The 20269-nt window shown below is 35.1% G+C and overlaps 1 protein-coding gene across 1 annotated transcript in view; it reads right to left on the bottom strand.

Moving 5' to 3' along the window:
- Positions 1–20269, bottom strand: part of ZNF280C (zinc finger protein 280C) — a 54978-nt gene that overhangs the window by 23724 nt on the left and 10985 nt on the right. Inside the window, exons 4-10 of the mRNA XM_012537002.3 lie at positions 17275–17421; positions 14598–14657; positions 14362–14498; positions 8270–8381; positions 5196–5369; positions 4937–5046; positions 3141–3361 (exon numbers count right to left, since the gene is read on the bottom strand). Coding sequence (XP_012392456.2) covers positions 3141–3361; positions 4937–5046; positions 5196–5369; positions 8270–8381; positions 14362–14498; positions 14598–14657; positions 17275–17421 — 961 coding nt within the window. The remainder of the gene's footprint in view (positions 1–3140; positions 3362–4936; positions 5047–5195; positions 5370–8269; positions 8382–14361; positions 14499–14597; positions 14658–17274; positions 17422–20269) is intronic.

The raw sequence follows: 20269 nt of genomic DNA on the forward strand, positions 1-20269 counted from the left end.
AATCATGAGAGAAATCTTTTGACGGCCTTGTGATATACAATAGCTTTCAGCTGCTTAAAAGACAAATTGTTAGTATTTTTATTTGTGTCTTGGTTTCTACATGCATGTAATAGCAATTTTAATACCTATAATTACAAGAATCTTTTATTTAATGATACAGGTTTACCGTTAGCACAAACAGTTCATTTTAACTCACAGACTGTGCCCTTTGTAGCACAGTCCATTTGTCAGTTCTACATTCTGCTATGTCAGATTCCCTAAAAGGCTTCTTATGAGAAGGAACTATGACCTTTAATGGCAGAGAGTACAATATAAACAGGCATATCTATTTCAAACGGCTTACTGAAATGTTTTACTGAATTTCAAAGTAAAGTTATTTAATCAAAATTACAATCTCAAGTCTGGGTCAAATATTAATAGCTAGTCACTATGAGTCCCTAAAGGAAATAATCTTGAAATGAAGTAATAATGTCAGCAACCTAGGCAGCACTTATTACAGAGGTTTTAACATTTATCTCTTCACACCTCCAAAACACCACTTATCTTTAGAGCTGCTTATGGTACACTTTGAAATATCTTTTTCCCCCTTTCATTTTAATATCATCTCTATTAAAATCTATTTAAAAATCCTAGTCTTGCCTAAATATTTACATATAAAGGTCATGAGCCATTAACCTTTCAGCTCACAACTTTAGTAAAATGTATTTGTATAAAATAATCTGTTAACTACCTATCTCTCAGTTATTACCCTGCCCCCATCAGCAGCTCACACCTCTTAAACCAGTAGATGGAGATGTGGAAAAAAGGAAACCCCTCACAAGGCTATTCTCAGAATAAAATAACCCTAACTGGTTTTGGTGACACTCGATGTAGGGAAAAATATACTACAATATGTTGACAGGGCTGAGAGGAGAAATCTTGAGCTATTAGGGTCTACCATCCCTTAAAACCACCACCTTTATCACATCAGATAATTATAATTTCTTTTTTTATGGTAGGAATAATTAAGATCTAGTCTCTTAGCAACTTCGAAGTTTATAACACAGTATTGTTGTCTATAACCATTATGCTGTGCATTAGATCTCCAGGACTTATTTATCTATAAAAAGTTCCAAGTTTGTGCCCCTAAATAACATATCCCCAATTCCCCCATCCCTGGTAACCACTGTTCTACTCTGTTTTTATGAGTCACAGAGTTTTTTGTGTTTTTTATTGCGGTACGCGGGCCTCACACTGTTGTGGCCTCTCCCGTTGTGGAGCACAGGCTCCGGATGCACAGGCTCAACGGCCGTGGCTCACGGGCCCAGCCGCTCCGCGGCATGTGGGATCCTCCTGGACCGGGGCACGAACCTGTGTCCCCTGTATCGGCAGACGGACTCTCAACCACTGCGCCACCAGGGAAGTCCTGAGTCACAGAGTTTTATCGTAACATTGTTTCAGTGTTACATAGCAAATAACAATTTCTCTTCTGTTAAGCTACTGGGACCATTAGCAATTGATGGCTGGTAGGGCTTGATAAAAGGAAGTAATGAAGTGTGAAAACTCATATGAATAATATAAGTGAAAGGTCTTTGAAAACTATAAAACGCTACCATAAATGTAGCATTCACAAGTGTTTTAGGCGTATATTACAGAGTATTTCAGTGTTTTTCTATGTACTTCATTTTGGACCCAAGAATTCACCAGGAAAAATAAATGCTGAGCTTAGAAATGACCTACCTATAGAATGTTTAAGAATGCTAGTTATAAATGATGGTTTTCAAGGGTAAATATTTTTAAAAGTTTATAAGCGTGTTATGTGTCACAATATAGGTACAGACATACATATGCATATATGTATCTGACCTAAGGGAAGTGCATTGATGTCTGCAATTTACTCTGGAAAGTATAAAAAACTCAGATGGATCTATGGATAAATAGATATGTAGTAATGCAAGTAGAGTAAAATATTAATGCTGGAATTGAGGTGGTAAATATATAGAGATGTTCACTGTAAAATTTTCTCAACTTTGCTGACTATTTGAAATTTTTTATAATAAAATATTGGAAAAGCAATGTCAGGCTATATAGCCAATTAAAAAATACCAATCAATATATCCCGTTACTTTGTTCTTGTTATATTTCACTTAGGATGATAGATATGTAATATGCCATATAACTCAAAGACTGCAAAGTATAAGCTCCTAAAATTTGAAGCATACATGTATAACTCCTCAGAATTCCATTGAGAATTGAATCTCTACTTTGAAAATCTGTTAAATTATAAAATCAAAGCAGACATGTTGCACAGAACTGGTACTTCTGGGCTTCCCTGGTGGCGCAGTGGTTAAGAATCTGCCTGTCAATGCAGGGGACACGGGTTCGAGCCCTGGTCCAGGAAGATCCCATATGCCACAGAGCAACTAAGCCCGTGTGCCCCAACTACTGAGCCTGCGCTCTAGAGCCCGCGAGCCGCAACTACAGAGCCCACGTGCCACAACCACTGAAGCCCGCGTGCCTAGAGCCAGTGCTCTGCAACAAGAGAAGCCACCGCAATGAGAAGCCCGTGCACCGCAACGAAGAGTAGACCCTGCTCGCCGCAACTAGAGAAAGCCCGCGTGCAGCAACAAAAACCCAACACAGCCAAAAATAAATAATAAATTAAAAAAAAAAAGAACTGGTACTTCTCTAGATGATCCAAAAAAATCACTTCTTCTGTAAGGAAAATGTACTAAAATTATAAATATGAACTGTAAAAGAGAACATTAAATAAAACAAACATGGAGGAGGTAGAATTGGATAAAGTGGTTCTTCTTGTGATAGGAAAAATAAGATTCAGAAGCAGTTAAAATTTTAATAAAAATATCTCACGGAAATTCCTAGTTCAATGATAAATACAGAGAAAAGAATGATTTTCCCCTAGCTTAAAATAAATTTTGTCCTTTCTTAAGCTATCTGAAAGAAATACAACTAAAGTGGATCCAAGTGTCAAACTCCTAAAAATACAAGAAAAGATAAAAGCTTTTCAACATGAAAATCTGCCTTTATTCTTAGTAGAAAGTTAAAATTGCTTATCTAGGATGGCACAGAAAAAGAAATACAATATTTACATCTGTAGCATCCCAATTTTCAAATAGAAATAGAAATAAGTATTTACATACCTAAGATTATTTTTAAGAACTTTCAAGCAACTGAAGCATTTAAATGTTGTATAAGTCTTCTCTTCCTCATCAACAGCTCCTTCATGTCTTCCATAGTAAAAGTCACTAACTAACATAATCAATTTTCCTTTCTCTGCACCAGTCTCATTTTTATCTTCAGTACTGGAAAGTTCCACTTTAATCATTCCCAAAAATGCATTTACCATGTCTGGACAACAACGCTGAAAGAGAAAAAAATATATAAGCCTTATTTATATTTCTTTAAAAAATCAGACACCAAAAAATGATTCTGTGTTTATAACTAGGGCCAGCTCATGTGGAAAGACAGTCTCACATAGTTTTAATCACAAACAATAAATAAAAGCTACATTTTAGAAAAAGTCTGTCACTTTCTCCAGGTGCAGAAGTATATATAACATGCTATGATTTGTGTATATTAATAGATGGAAAATAAGAACATTCATGTGTGCTGGTATACGCAGGAAGAAAATCAAAGAGGATACAAAACAAGTTAATAAAAAATGATTCCTTTGTGAGTTGTATTGAAAACTAGGCAAACAGGAGTCGGGGTGAGATTTTTTCACTGTATTCCTTCTTATACTTTTTGAAGCATGTGACTATAATTACCCCAAAATTAAATAAACTAAAGATAACTAACAAACTCATTCCTTTCTTTTCTCTATCTATGATGCAAAACATAAAAACATCACTTGATTGTGTATCTCTACACAATATTACATAAATAGGAAACCTGAAAGCATTGTAGAAGTTACTTCTTACTTTTAAAACCAAAGCCCAAAGTCCAGTTAGCAGAAGTCACACTCAGGGAGACGGAAATAGTGATAGATCAAATACAGTTTTGCCCAAGAATAAAGAGACTGTAATTGGAATTCCAGGATGCTCCTTTTCTTTCTACATTTTTTTGTAAAATGCTGAATTTCAATGAAAAAATTGCCAATCTTTGAAATAGTGAGCAATAACTTTTACTAAATAGTTTTCTTTACCTTGTATTCTTCTCATCCCTTCTTTTCTGCATATATCCTACACTACCTTTTTTCTTGCCTCCTTCCCCCCTTCCTGCCATTTATACTAGGCATACAAAAAGAATATGGACTATCTTTCCACAGACACAAAGGACACTGTAGTATCTACTAAAATATTTTAAAATATTTTCATTAGTACTTTGAAAATTACCTAAAACCTAATTACAAGAGCTTCTTACACCAATATAAATCTAGAATTAATTTATAACAACTACACATACTATATTCTGGATTGAGTTAAAACTATCATTTCATATGAAATGCTCCACCATTAGGAGTTTATGTCTAAGTGCTAAAAATTAAAATGCAAGGCTAAGATTTTCATTGAGTAATGTGACATGCATATATCACCATGGACAAAAAATAACATAAAAAAAGAAATTAAGTTACATGAAAGATTAAGCACCTAATAAAATGCCTGCTTTACAAGAAGTTTGAAGAATGGCATGACCTAGTCAATAAAATATCCTGATTAATATATTATTTCATTAAAAATTAAAATATAATATGTAGTGTTTGTAAACTTAATTTTAATAATTTAATGATTGGGAAGGATTTTAAAATCTCTTATAAAGTTAATCATTATGAGTATCAATTTTTACTTAAGTTATATGAAAATACCAATGAGAAGATTTCTTATCTAAATATCTGGATAAACTAGCATTTACTATATATCAATCCTTAATATTTTAATATTAATATTTTCAGAGATTTGTGAATATTTTTAAAAATCAAATTTTGAAAAAGTTTTACCTTCATGTGAAATTTCAAAGGATCCAAAAGATTGAACTGAACATTGCACTTTGGACAAGATCTTACAAGAGGTGTTGCAGTTTTATGGAGAGTTGGTGAGGTATTTGTACCTAAAATAAATTAAGGAGTTTTATGAGTCAAATTCTCCATTTTTAACCTTAAACCCAACCAGTAATAACAGTTTTAAACTTCATCACAATTTCTGAAATTTATGTATAAATAATACCATTTCTTTTTTATACACCAGATTCATATTTACCTTTCGATAGCAAGACAGGGGAGGATGTCACTGAAGGAGTGTTCATTAAAGACAATGAAGCACAAGGACTTATGTCAGAAACTCCTTCGGTGATCTTTGGCTTTTTTGGACTAACAACGTTTTGTTGAGAAAGAGAACAATATTCCATTATTATAGGCGGAGACTCTTCTAGATCTACAATGATTAAAATAGTGGGAAAGATATTTGAAATTGCTTTAGTATAGAATATTGTTTACAAATGCTACTAAAATGGCCTTACATTTAAAATTCAGTAAGAATACTTTGGAGATAAAGGTAATATAATTGAATTACCATATCATACAACTGACAATAAAGAATGACCAAAATTTATATGATCAATAGGTAGAAAGAAACCGCACAAATAACCATTATGGACAACACAGTTTGAACAATTCATGAAATAAACTTTTTATGCAAGAAAATTCTAAAGATGCTTTCAAATTAATATATAAATAGGTATCATGAAAGAAGTCAGACCAAAAAAACCCAAGCCACCCCCCCACCAAAAAAAAGGCAGAAGAGAGAATACTCTAAAAGCTCAGTTCCAAAAAATGAATTTCTCTTCAGATGCTTCAATGCATTTGAGCTTGTAAACAAAAACAATTTATATTCTAATCTAAAAACTTAGAGAAACTCCTTAAGATACTTGAAAAAAAGTCCTAAGATATCTAATGGAAAACCAAGTTGGTTCTTTTCCCACTTAACAACCTGATGGGTAGTTTAAATTATCTATTTAATTCCTACATGCAAAGTAGAAACAACTAATCTTAAATATCTTGAATGACAATACCTCACTTATTCATATGAAAAGGTTTGGAGTTAGTATGATGGCTTTCAAACTATGTTCCCCTGAGCCTAATGGTTCTGTTTTAGGGAATTCAGTGGGCATGTCAGACAGAGAAATTCTCATTTTACTTTAAAAAAAAAAATGAGACTTTTACATAAAATTCTGTTTGAATAGAGATTTCATTGCTGAAAATAGTTTTGAGTTTGAAAACCATCACTTAAAGGCTAAAGAATTATGCAATTCAGGGTATTTGCAAGAGAAGTGGGGCTATTTAGGCTATAACCAGACCCAGAAAAAGTCCCTTTTGAAAATAACACACAATTGTACTTTGTGATAAAGATTCTAAAACTGCACATGTTTTAATGCTCCCAACTGTATACTAATAGGAGAAGCAGAATAGGTATATGCCAGGAAAATAAGAGTATTACACCAGTGGGCTCCTCTGTCAAATCTGCGTTTCATTCTTTGAGATAACACAGAAATGATTTTTTTCCATCTTCAAGCACATGATTACTGACAGCTATATTGCAGACACTTAGGACTGATTTCTGTGTAATCACACTAACATTCTTCTCAGTTGCTTAGGTTCACTGAACAACCAATGAGTGCTGGTATTTTGGACTAGGCAACTAGTTATCTAATAGGCTGTTTTATATATAATTTTTAAAGCATGCATAAATCTCCAAGTTAAATAAAATCACTCTGAGCTCAATAGTTTTAAATTCTGATTCTTCAACTTATTTATCTGTGTTGCCTTTGGCTTGTGCTGTTCGCTATCCTCAACAGTGCCAATAAAAATCCCATTCTCCTTCTTTAAAATCAAGTTCAAATCCAGCCATCTCCAATATCCTATGATCATCCTAGACAGGAGTCCATTAATCATGCTTCTGAACATACAGTCCATATTACTATTCATAATTATCATGCTAACAATGTTTATTGTCAAGTCTTTCAATGCTTTAATGAATTTTTCACTTCTCACTTATCTCATTTGAGCCTCAAAAAAGCCCTGAGATAAACAGAGCAAGAATCAAAATTATATAGCTAAATGGCTGATTTCAGGTCTAGAAAATGAATGCATTATGTGAGAAAAATAAAAATATATATTTTAATAATATGAGAAAATTGAGGTGTAAAGAGGTTAGGTGATTTAATAAAGGCTACAAAAATATTTAGAATAGAGGCTCAAGCCTATATCTTCCTAATCAACTATAAACCTATTTACCATTAGGGCAAAGTTCCACTCTTTGCAGTATAACAACTTAGAGAGAGAGGGAGAGTGGAAGCTTCAAGAATTCACAGATTTTTTCTATGAATAAAGACTGTGTGCATTATAAAATCAGATTTCAGACATCTATTTCATCTTATTTATTTTGGTTCTTGGTTATTTTACTCACTAGATAAGTGGCACCTAGATAAGTGATTATCAAACCAAATATTATCAAGGGAAAATGTTTTTGGCGCACATATTACTATAAATTTCTTTCTATTTTGGTTTTGTAAATATATACTAATTTGTGAGTAAACAATTTAAATATTCACAAAAATTTTTGTGTACCTTTCTCCAGTTAGTGAAATACATCAAATTTGCTAACATAGAAACAATAATTGCTTTGATAACAGGGAATTTTTCAACTAGATAAAACTTCATGGCATACTATTTCAGGTTAATGAAGAACTTTGTTATGGTATACAATCAAAGAACTATAATTCTTCTTTAACTGGAAATTTTCATTATTCCTTCAATGGATATTTACTGAGTAGTTACTATGTGCAAATCACTTATTTCTTTAGTATTGCCATTTTATACTACTACCCTATAACCATATTTAACTATCACATCTACAACATTAATTTTGATAGAAAGACTCTAGCCTATTAAGAAATCAACTATAACCATGCATTTTTTCTCATACTAATTACCAAGTAATTAATACTTTTTTTTTAAACCATAGTATTAGGGTATCAGGGGACTTCCCTGACTCACAGAAATTATATTAAGATTTTTCAGTGCATGGCTGGCTCCAAGTGAGAATGAGCTCAAAGAATATGTTAGTCAACTTAATAAAAAGAAATAAAATATTCTATCATTAAATACAATTTTATATAAAATCACCCAAGAAAGACATTCAGGAATGATTAGCTTCCATTTTACAATATATGAAAAACATAGCATGAAGATACAGGCTTCAAAATAGAAATCCATCGTATATATATATTCATCAAGTCTCTTTTTATTATATTTATAAAAACTGCCAAACCAAACCTATATAAACTGTTGTTCCATGTTTGCGTAGTGGTGTTGAATCCTGGGTCAAGTCTAACACCAGATCTGAAGAATCATCCGATTCATCTTGTGATGAAGTCTTTATAAAATCCTGTAACAAGTTATAATTATTTTGTTTTACAAAGTTTTATAAAGGTAAATTTAACTGTATGTCAATACTATAAAGATAACCTTAATGATTCAATTACTAATAAGTTATAAAACACAAAGATATTTATTACTTGCTGTCAAAATCAGCATCTACTAGGTAAAGGGTACATGAGAACTCTCTGGATTATTTTTGTAATTTTTCTGAAAATCTAAAGTTAGTTTTAAATAAACAGTTAACATTTAAAAATAATGATAATATTACTAGCAAAGTAGAGGTTATATTTTGGTACAACTTTTCTGCAAGAAAATTTTGGGAGTATCTATCAAGGGCTTTAAAAAGTTCATATCCTTTGATCCAATTATTCTAAATAGTCCATTTCCAAGACTTTATGCTAAGGAAATGAAAATATTTAATGGAGAATTATTTATAATAGCAAAAATTAAAAACCTGTATGTCCAACAATGGTGGAACGGTTAAATAAATTAAATAATAGACTATCATGCAACATTTTTTCAGAAACAGCCAATGACAAAGAAATGTTTCTAATATAAAGTTCAGTGGAAAAAAGAGGACCAGACACCTGTGTATAAAATATAGTCCTGATTGATGTACTCTATATACCACACTAACCATCTGCAGAAAACAAAATTCTCTTCCGTTTCTTTTCAACCCCTGTCCCGCTCTGCACCAAACCCCATACATATTACCTTTATCATGGGAATATAAGGATCCTGCTTGTGTGTTTTGTGCTTACAAGTTGAGAGAGACAATCATGTATTAAGAATTTTACTTTGCTACTAAGTTTTCTGTTGACAGAGACTTGTTATGGAGACAGATATTGAAGTGACACAAACCATTCTATTCCTAGAATTTGAGGCATAACAGGCAGATTTCTGCATTTGAGCTTTACCATGTATTACATAAAATCAATAATAGCTATATGACTTAATTGTAACCACGCACAATCTAACTACAAGGTAAATATTTTCTCCAAATATTTGCACTTAAAAATGTAAAATATAGGGCTTCCCTGGTGGCGCAGTGGTTGGGAGTCCGCCTGCCGATGCAGGGGACACGGGTTCGTGCCCTGGTCCGGGAGGATCCCGCGTGCCGCGGAGCGGCCGGGCCCGTGAGCCATGGCCGCTGGGACTGCGCGTCCGGAGCCTGTGCTCCGCAATGGGAGAGGCCGCAGCAGTGAGAGGCCCGCGTACAGCCAAAAAAAAAAATAAATAAATAAATATTTTAAAAACAATGTAAAATATTTACTAGCAATTCCCAAAATAGTTCTTTAACAGAAGTTCCTCCAAACAAACTTAACACTTTACTTTAAATCCTTTCCTAGGTGATAACTCTGGTCAATTAAGTACCACCGTTTCAGAAAGCAGATATATTATTAAACAAATAACTTGTTAAAATAATTCTCCAATTGGGATTTTTTAATATCTCATAAAGTAGTTCAGAAAGATACCAAATACAATGGTAAGGTACAAAAGGTGATAGACTAGGATTCGGAAGACTTGTCCATTTATTTAACTATGGAACCTTGGGTAAGTCACTTATGAGATTCAAGTTATTCCTTTGCAACTGAAATAGTAGCCACCAATTATTGTCTGTTTAAAATGTACTTGCCTCTTTCACAGTACACATGGTCCCAGACTTTCGATGGTTCAACTTACGATTTTCCATATTACGATGTTGTGAAAGCGATACGCATTCGGCAGAAACCATACTTCGAATTTTGATCTTTTCTCAGGCTAGTGATATGTGGTTTGATACTGGGCAGTGGCAGCAAGCCACAGCTCCCAGTCAGCCACGTGATCACGAGGGTAAGCAATCAATATACTTACAACCATTCTGTTTTTCACTTTCAGTACAGTATTCAATAAATTACATGAGATATTCAACATGTTATTATAACATAGGCTTTGTATTAGATGATTTTGCCCAACTACAGGCTAATGTAAGTGTTCTGAGCATGTTTAACATAGGCTAGGCTAAGTTATGATGCTTGGTAGGTTAAGTGTATTAAATGCATTTTTTTTTTTTTTTTTTTGCGGTATGTGGGCCTCTCACTGTTGTGGCCTCTCCGGTTGCGGAGCACAGGCTCCAGATGCGCAGGCTCAACAGCCGTGGCTCACGGGCCCAGCCGCTCTGCGGCATGTGGGATCTTCCCGGACCGGGGCACGAACCCACGTCCCCTGCATCGGCAGGCGGACTCTCAACCACTGCGCCACCAGGGAAGCCCCAAAATGCATTTTTAACTCAGGATATTTTCAACTTACGATGTGTTTATCAGGATGTAACCCCATCAAAGAAGTCAAAGAAGATCTGTACTACATGTATTCTGTTAAGAAGTTGTCACAGCAGTACTAATGAAGACCTAATACGATCTCCCATTTTATAAACAGGTAAGCTAAAGTTAAGTATGGTTAAGTAAGGTTCCCAGTACAACCCAGCTTGTTACTGATGATGAAGCTGGAATTAGAACAAAGGTCGGCCTTATTACGAAGCCTGTGCCTTAAGCTATATCAGACTTACTTTAAAATGGATAATAATAATTATGTCCCTGCCTGCTGAAAAGAGTTATTGAGGTTAAAGAGAATGAAAAAGTTTAAGAATTTCAGAGAAAATTCCCTAACATAGGATTCTCAATTCATTTGAGAATATATGTCATCCTCAACTGTGGCTGCATAACAGAATCACCTGGAGATTTTTCTGTTTTAATCTATTATGCCCAGGTCTCACCCAAGACCAACTGACAAAAATCTCTATTTTTAAAAAACTCTCTAGGATTGGGAACCTGATTGAGTAACTTTGATGAAACAACCATGCCCACAGAAACAAAAAATTCTGAGTTTGGATGAGCTCTAGTTTCTAACTTTTCTAACACGAAAGATATCCCTCCTCCTTATTATTCTTCTTCCCTGGGTCCAACATAGAAATGATTTTCATCTATCTGTATTTAAATAATGATGTTTCCTTTATTGTTTTTCCTTTTTTCCCCCCTTTTTTTTGGCCTCACCACATGGCTTGTGGGATCTTAGTTCCCCGACCAGGGATTGAACCCAGGCCCACTGCAGTGAAAGCGCCGAGTCCTAACCACTGGACTGCCAGGGAATTCCCTGGTTTGTTTTTCCTAAATGCCAGACAGCTTATTACAGTATGAGGAAACCACTGAGTTAATCTGATTCCAGCTAAAATCAAATAATTTTTGCATTTCTTGTAGCCTGCAATTATCAGGTGCACCTATTAAGTTTATAAAAACATTAAGAACAGCCTGTGGATACTTAGAGAATCCAAGTTTGAGAGCCAGCAGTCTGGGTAAAGGTTGTCATTTTAGAAATGAAGAAAGTGAGGCCCACAGAGGTTGTGAAAATGCTCTACTTAGGAACAAAGACAGAATCAGCATTCAAGTCTCATTTTCAATCCAGGTTTCTTGGACCATTAGTCCAGGGCTATGATTGATAATAATCTCGGAATACAGATATAGGTTTTCCAAAATTGAATTTTTTGCTTGAAAGCTCAAATTTTATCATTGGCAAGAATAGTATCAGTTTTCTTCCATGATAGGCATGCTTTGTATATTTCTGAGTACTGAAAAACTGTGTGTGGCAGATAGACTCTAAAGGTGGCCCCCATAACTTCCTCCTGATATTAAGACTTGTATAATCTCCCCTTGAGTGTGGGCGGGACTTGTGATTGCTTCTAACCAAGAGAATATGGCAAAAGTGACGGGATGTACATGATTATGTTACATAGGCCATCTTTCCCTTTGCTGGCTTTGAGGAAGCAAGCAAGTCATGTTAGGAAGGCCTACACAGCAAGGAACTGAGGACGGTCTCCAGCTGACAGCAACAAGAACTGACACCTTCAGTCTGACAACCCACAAAGAACTGGATACTGCCAACAACAAGGTGAGCTTGGGAGCAGTATTAACTGATACTGCAGCTCTGCCTGACACCTTGATTGCAGCCTGGCCCAGCAGAGGACCCAGTTAAGCCATACCCTGACTCCAGACTCATAGAAACCATGAAATAGTAAGTATATATTGCTTTAAGCTTCTAAGTTTGTGGTACTATTGTTAAGCAGCAATAAATAATTACTCCATGGTGCTTTATCAGTCATCCTTTCAAGTAAGAATGGCATTCTATTTTTAAAAAAACAGCTAGTTCAGCTTGCAATTCAATCTCACAAGTGCTTTTCCTCAAGAAAAACTCTATACTGCAGATAGAGAAATGCTTTATGATGCATACTACCCATTTCGTCACACAGAATATTTAAAAAGAAGTGTATTCAAGGGTTGAAAGTTAATAAAATTAGAAACAATTTATTATTTCCTCAAGAATATTCTTAAGTGAAAGTGAAATTTTTCTACTGTGAGTGCTTGGTGGCCACCGATACAAAAACTACTAGTAGGGTTGGGTGGCACTGCCTTGACTCATATTAAGGCACCAGCAGTTTCACCCTCCATTGCCTTTGTACCACTAGTGCAAATGTTAACAGAGTGAAAAGGGCAAATGTCTTACTGTTAGTATGACAATGGTTTTGACCTCACAGACTACTGAGAGTCTCAGGGAACCCCAATGGTCTGTGAAATACACCACTGCTCCAAGGCAATGCTTCTATTTTTAAAAGCACATACTTAAATGTATGTATGATGTGTGTATGTGCATATTTTAAAAACTCTGGGCTAACCTGGATTGAAATCCCAGATCCATCATTACCAGCTGTGTGGCCTTGAGTGAATCATTTAGACTCTCTGAGCCTCAGTTTCCTCAACTATAAAATGGGGGAAATAACTGCGCTTACCTCATAAGAAAGTCATAAGAATTAAAAGAGATTAATTTATATATAGCATCTAGAACTAAGACTTACCCATGTTGACAGACTAACAAATGTTAAATATTACCATTATATATTATTTCTGTTAAAAGTTTTAAAAACTAAACTATGAAAGTATGTTTTCAAAATAAACAGCAATAATGACCTTGGAAAAATCTTCCCAATTAAGAATGCCTGGTTTAAGGGCTTCCCTGGTGGCGCAGTGGTTGAGAATCCGCTTGCCGATGCAGGGGACACGGGTTCATGCCCCGGTCCGGGAAGATCCCACGTGCCGCGGAGCGGCTAGGCCCGTGAGCCATGGCCGCTGAGCCTGCGCGTCCAGAGCCTGTACCCCACAACGGGAAAGGCCACAACAGTGAGAGGCCCGTGTACCGCAAAAAAAAAAAAAAAAAAAAAAAAAAAAAAAAAAAGAATGCCTGGTTCAGTTTACTGTCTTAAGAATTTTGCCATTATGCAATTTTCATTACTGATTATACTTTTTTACTCACCTTTCGATAGCATAGTTTTCAATATTACACCTATTTAATTTAAGCATATTACCTGATTTATTGACAGGTTGGATAGTTAGTTCCTGCAGCTATTATTTTGGGTATTGGCTGAGCCATCATAAAGATGGTGACATTTTCTTTTTTTATACTCTAATAAAGATGTTAAAAAAATGGTATATATGTGTTAATCCCATTCTCCCAATCACAGACTCCTTGTTTGTAATAGCCCTTCCACTTTCCCTTGCTCCTTTTTTTTTAACATCTTTATTAGAGTATAATTGCTTTACAATGGTGTGGCAGTTTCTGCTTTATAACAAAGTGAATCAGTTATACATATACATATGTCCCCATATCTCTTCCCTCTTCCATCTCCCTCCCTCCCACCCTCCCTATCCCACCCCTCTAGGTGGTCACAAAGCACCGAGCTGATCTCCCTGTGCTATGTGGCTGCTTCCCACTAGCTATCTATTTTACGTTTGGTAGTGTATATATGTCTATGTCACTCTCTCACTTTGAAGATGGTGACATTTTCTGATAGTGATTATGTTTCTACTGGGATGGTGACTAACTATGATAGTCCACAATTCTGACTGGGTATTATAATATCCACTGTGTCCCTGATCTAATTCTGTAGTTTTAGAAACACTTACAGGTTTAGACATGCTCTGAACAGTATCAGAGCTATGTGAAGATTTAGATTCAGGATGAAGTCTAGGCAAGGCAGCCACTGGATCTGATGTCGGGTGTTTGTAGAATTCACTTGTAGGCTTGAAAACATCAGTAACACCTGTATTTTAAAATTACAAAAATATTGAATATTTCTCTACACAACCAATTTTGTCAAAATATTTCACTTTAAAATTAAAATAATACAATAATACTATACCTTGACTGACTGTCTTTAATTCCTTTGAAGATGAGCTGGGAGTACCTCTGTTCAAAATATCTGTAAAAATTATATTTATTTAAAAAATTTTTATTTGAATGAAATATATATTAAGATAATAGAAAAAACTTTCCAAAAATATATCCATATATAACCAATAGTTGAAGTATATTTTTTTCTCTTAATGGTGACAGGGTTGTATATAGACCTGGGTTATTGTGACTGGAAATCAAGCCCTTCCCCAATCTCCATGCCACATTCACACCCCTAAAAGCCTGGAAGCTTCATTATGGGCAAGCTGATGGATTATCTGTACCGTTACTCTTGACTTCTGAAAGGGATACCATCAGAGACTGCAGACTAAATTGAATCTAGAGTTTACAAAAGTATCTCATATCTACCTACTACACCAAAAGTCAATTTGAGCCTGACATGACCTTCTTTCTGTATCAGTTTAATATTGTTCACTCGTATACCCATGTGAACCCATAACTTCTAGGTTATTGAGAAATCAAATGAAAATTTAGAAAACTGCTAATCAGGAGAAGATACAAAGCAGACCAAAAAATCCCATAAGACATCAAAAAATTTCCTTTTTCCCCTCCTAGTAGAAAAGAACCAGATCTCATAAAATAATTCTATAAAGGTCACACAAAAGTAGGGTTTCTGACTAAGCACTACAGAAGTCTTCTAGGAGAAAAATCTGCTCAAACAACCTGGTATTGTTTTTGTTCAGAAATTCAAGGTAAGTATTTACCCAAACCAGTAAAGAGCTATTCCTATAGTACTTTTTGGTGACTGCAGTGTATCAAACACAAGTTTTTATCCCCCCTCTTACAGTGGTTCTTTTTAAATATTTAGCTCATGTTCCATATGCTAAAATATTTTATGGCTCACACATAAAACATCAATAAAATCATTTAAATTCTGAGTTATTTAGAAAAGAAATTTCACTGGGGTCAATTTTCTTTCTGACAGAATCACTTAAAACTAATACAGGACTTTCTTGGTGGTGCAGTGGTTAAGAATCCGCCTGCCAATGCAGGGGATAAGGGTTCGAGCCCTGGTCCCGGAAGATCCCACATGCCGCGGAGCAACTAAGCCCGTGCACCACAACTATGGAACCTGCACTCTAGAGCCCATGAGCCACAACTACTGAGTCTGTGTGCCACAACTACTGAAGCCCGCACACCTAGAGCCCGTGCTGCACAACAAGAGAAGCCACTGCAATGAGAAGCCTGTACACCGCAATGAAGAGTAGCCCCTGCTTGCTGCAACTAGAGAAAGCCCACACGCAGCAATGAAGACCCAATGCAGTCAAAAATAAATAAATTAATTTTAAAAAACGGATATTAAAAAAAATACTAATACACATTATTCTAGTTGAGTACTAGTCATCTATAACTGATATAAATCCAATGTGAACTGTCATGCTTTCAATAAGATGATTTGAATAATATTGAAATATGGCAATATTTCAGTATAAAAATAATCACAGTGACTAGGGAACATTAAGAGAATATTCTGTTCCTCTATCGGAAGCAAATATGCCAACATGCCTACTTCTTTGAAGTTGCACTCCACTTAGCATCTCTCAATTTGCCACAGGAAGTGATACCGAGAATTAAACTAAATTAAATTATTCTACCTTTTATAAAACTGAATAGAAGTGCTATTCTAAGTTCAGAGTCAAGAGAAGTAAGAACTAGGCTTTCAGAAAGTTACAAACTTTTCTCTAAACTACACTATTATGCACTGCCATAGTAAGTAAGAAAACACTGGTATGCTGGCTACATTCTTTGGTAAATTCTCCTAGCTTAACAAAAGTAAGTATAATGAGAAAGAATCTGTTTCCTCATTCTCCACTGAAACTCAGTATGTTGTTCCTCTGCATTTTACACATTTCTGATTGGACATCATTAATATCTTCACTTTAACATTATAACAATGTCAAGTCTAATTACTCTACCAGAAATCCACAAAGGTACTGGACATATTCTCCTAGAAAGTGTGGATTAAGGATTAAGTGTGCTGACTGCCTGCATCATCCCAATATAGCAGCTGAAGTTCAGGCCACTGTATATTCTTCATGAATATACAGTAATCAGGAGTTGCTGAAAGATGGGTGTGGCCAGAAGCTAATGGCCATGTTGGTACACAGACCAGCACCTTTTAATTTTTGTAGCCATGAATCAAGATGACTCTGATGAGGCACTTGCCTGGGTGTAAGAAACTCCATCAGAGACTAACACAAACTTATTTAGTAGTCTGATATTTTAAGCAAAGCATTCCAACACTTCCTTTTCCGGGTACATTTGGGCTTAAGGGAAAAAAAGAAAAATTAACAAATAAACAAGTAAATAGGCTACTTGGCTCCAATAAAATTATGATTTCTAATCTCAAAAGGCCTACAATGTTGTTAGGTAATCTTAACCTTTAGGTAATTTAGTTAACATTTTCCTTTTCTCTCATATGATATTTTTACCTCTCACATCTCCTTATTCAAGTCCCCAACCACATTCTCCCTCTGATTCTCACAAATTCTTATTGACCTCTATGCTCTCTCTCTCTCACCTCCACCTCCTTATAGAGTAACAAGGACATATAAGACAGCCCCAGGTATTCCATTAGAAGCAACATCTTATAAAACTTTGCTTCACTGAAAGTGAATGCTTACTTGAAATGGCTGGTTTTGAACTTTGTATCTCTCCAACAAAGATCAGCTCATCATCATCTTCATCCTCAATTCCTTCTACTTTCTTCTGCCATGGTTCCAGATCTTCTTCTTCACATTCCATGAACAGTTCTGCCATTTTGGAATTATCTAATTTTTCAAAAAGAGAGAATCAAATTTTATTTTTTAAATACTTTTTTTGCAATACATAGTATGATATTTAAGATGTACTTTAATATTCTGATAGCAATTACTGAACTGATATTTGTCAGTAAATGGTAACAGCAGTATGAAACTTGGAACTCAACCTCTAATATCTAAACTAGTAAAATTAATCTAGCTAGATAGATAATGGATGACAGTAGTTATTTACAGTGGCTAATAAATGTTAGGAACAATCAAATCCAATCAAAGTGAGTTTCAGTTTTATGACTAGAATATGATTATATCCATGAAAGGATTGTACCTATTATCTGAAAACCCCCCACAAACTTCTGTATTAACAAAAGGGAGATAAACTGAGAATAAGAAGCAACAGGTGGGAGATATGCTAGAAAAACTGAACCAGATTCAGGGATACCAGGCACAGGACAAGGCAGGGATGAAATGCTGGAACGAAAATAGGATAATTAAGTGAGGTTTATTCCATCCCAGAGCAGATTACGCATTTCTCACCTGAAGAAACTAAGTAAAGAACATACTGTGGATACCACCAGCCTACAAGTGCTGACCAATCACACAGAGCTACCAGGAAGCATTTTAGTGCCTCATTCTTAAATATGGATAGACACCCAATAAGCCCCAGAAATATGACTAAAATCTCCAATGTGAAAGACCAAAGTAATAAAATGGACCAAAAGATATTAAAGAAAACACAGATAATACAGAGAACAAGAGAAAAGTAGAGACTGTAATTAGCATTTTTAAAGAGATAAGATAAGAATGTTATAAAAAGTAATATTCTCAAAGCAAAAAGATTAAAAATAAAATAGCCAAAATTCAGTAAAGAAAAATAAAATGCCAAAATTGAGTAAACAGCCCGTAAGTGGAACTAAAAGTCAAAAAGTATACATATACTAAATAGAGAAGACAAGTTTGTTATAAAATCAATTTCGAAGGTACAACTCACGTAATAACGGCCCAGAAAAGAACAGAGAAAAAAGGGGATATAATCAAAGGAAAAATACAAGAAAAATTCCCAGTTCTAAAGGACATAAATCTCTAGATGGAAAGGATCCACCAGCACCTAGCACAATGATCAAGAAAAAAACCTACAGTAGATGGACAAATCATGAAATTTCAGAATGCTGGAAATAAAGAGAATATCCTAAAGTCTGAGAGAGAGAGAGAGAGAGAGAAGAAAGTTGGAATAATGATTTCAAAAGTCTTAGTAAAAATCATTTTCAATTTAGAATTCTATACCCAGCCAAGATTTTCATCAAGCATGAAGTTACACATTCTTTCATCAAGAATAAAGATCCATGGGACTTCCCTGGCGGTGCAGTGGTTAAGAATCCGCCTGCCAATGCAAGGGACACAGGCTTGAGCCCTGGTCCGGGAAGATCCCACATGCCACGGAGCAAATAAGCCCGTGCACCACAACTACTGAGACTGCGTGCCACAACTACTGAAGCCAGTGTGCCTAGAGCCTGTGCTCCGCAATAAGAGAAGCCACCACAGTGAGAAGCCAGTGCACTGCAATGAAGCATAGCCCCCGCTCGCCGTAACTAGAGAAAGCCCATGCACAGCAACGAAGACCCAACACAGCCAAAAATAAATAATGAATAAAATAAATAAAAACGCAACCTTTAAAAAGAAAAAAGAATAAAGACCAGCAACATCACACAAAATTTACCTCCCATTCACCCTTTCTATTTTAGGAAGACCCCCATCAAAATATGAGACTTAAGGAGGAAGACAGAATGCAGAAAACATGACATTCAACACAATACAAAGACAAAGGGAAGTCCCAGGACAATAGCCGTTCAACAGGTCTAGAGAGCAACCAGCCAGAGTAGAGACGACCATTACTCCCAGGAGGAATGTCTCTAGGAGACCAAACACACACACACACACACACACACACACACACACACACAGATTAACAATCAAATTGTTAGATTACCTGACAAGTTTTACCATATAGAAAATCAACTTAAGAGGCTACAGAAGGGTGTGAGAAGACTTGGCTATAAATTTTAATAAAATTTAGCAAATTTTAAAAACCAAAAAATTTAAATTGCTGGATATAAAAAAAAAAAGAAAAAGGAAATGTATCCATAATATATTATTACCATCGTATCAATACTATGCTCATCAGCAAACAATATTTGTTATAGTCATCACAATAAAAACATCAAATATGATTTAACCAAAAATTGAGATATAACTACATTGGGAGGTGCTTGGGGGTGGTGGTTAAGTGTACGAAAACTAAAATCCTCCTATTTCTTAATGGAAAAATCATTAGATAATGGCAAAAACTGATGATTCAAGAGACAGTACATATTTCAAAAATTTAGAAATATGAAACTAATTATTAGAAAAACAGCTAAACTATTCAAAGTGGATGCCTTGAAAAAATAGGGAGTACGTAGGCCCAAAACACACGCACACCTCTCTCTTGCTTGCTCTTACTTTTCAAGAATCTGTGGGTATGCAACCTATAAATTTCTGATTGTCTTTTTTAAACTATGTATTATTTTTAAAAATGCACCCAAATTAAAATAATAGCAATGAAGATGGATATAAGTGGCACTAGATATATGGAGTAAGATGTGGAAGGGGTAACAACTTTGAAAAAACAAAACAAAATAATAGCTCTAGAGTTCTGGCTTAGACAATGATATTCTTTTTTTATTAGACAATGATATCTAAAATTTATCTTTTAAATTAAATAATTTCTAAAGGTAATTTTACTAGATTAAAACAATGTCATTTCTACTTTTGACTCAAAATTAAAAGGTACTATGTGAATATAATGATTTGGGGATGGCAT

This window comes from Orcinus orca, chromosome X (genome assembly GCF_937001465.1).
Source record: "Orcinus orca chromosome X, mOrcOrc1.1, whole genome shotgun sequence".
NCBI classification, from domain to species: Eukaryota; Metazoa; Chordata; class Mammalia; order Artiodactyla; family Delphinidae; genus Orcinus; species Orcinus orca.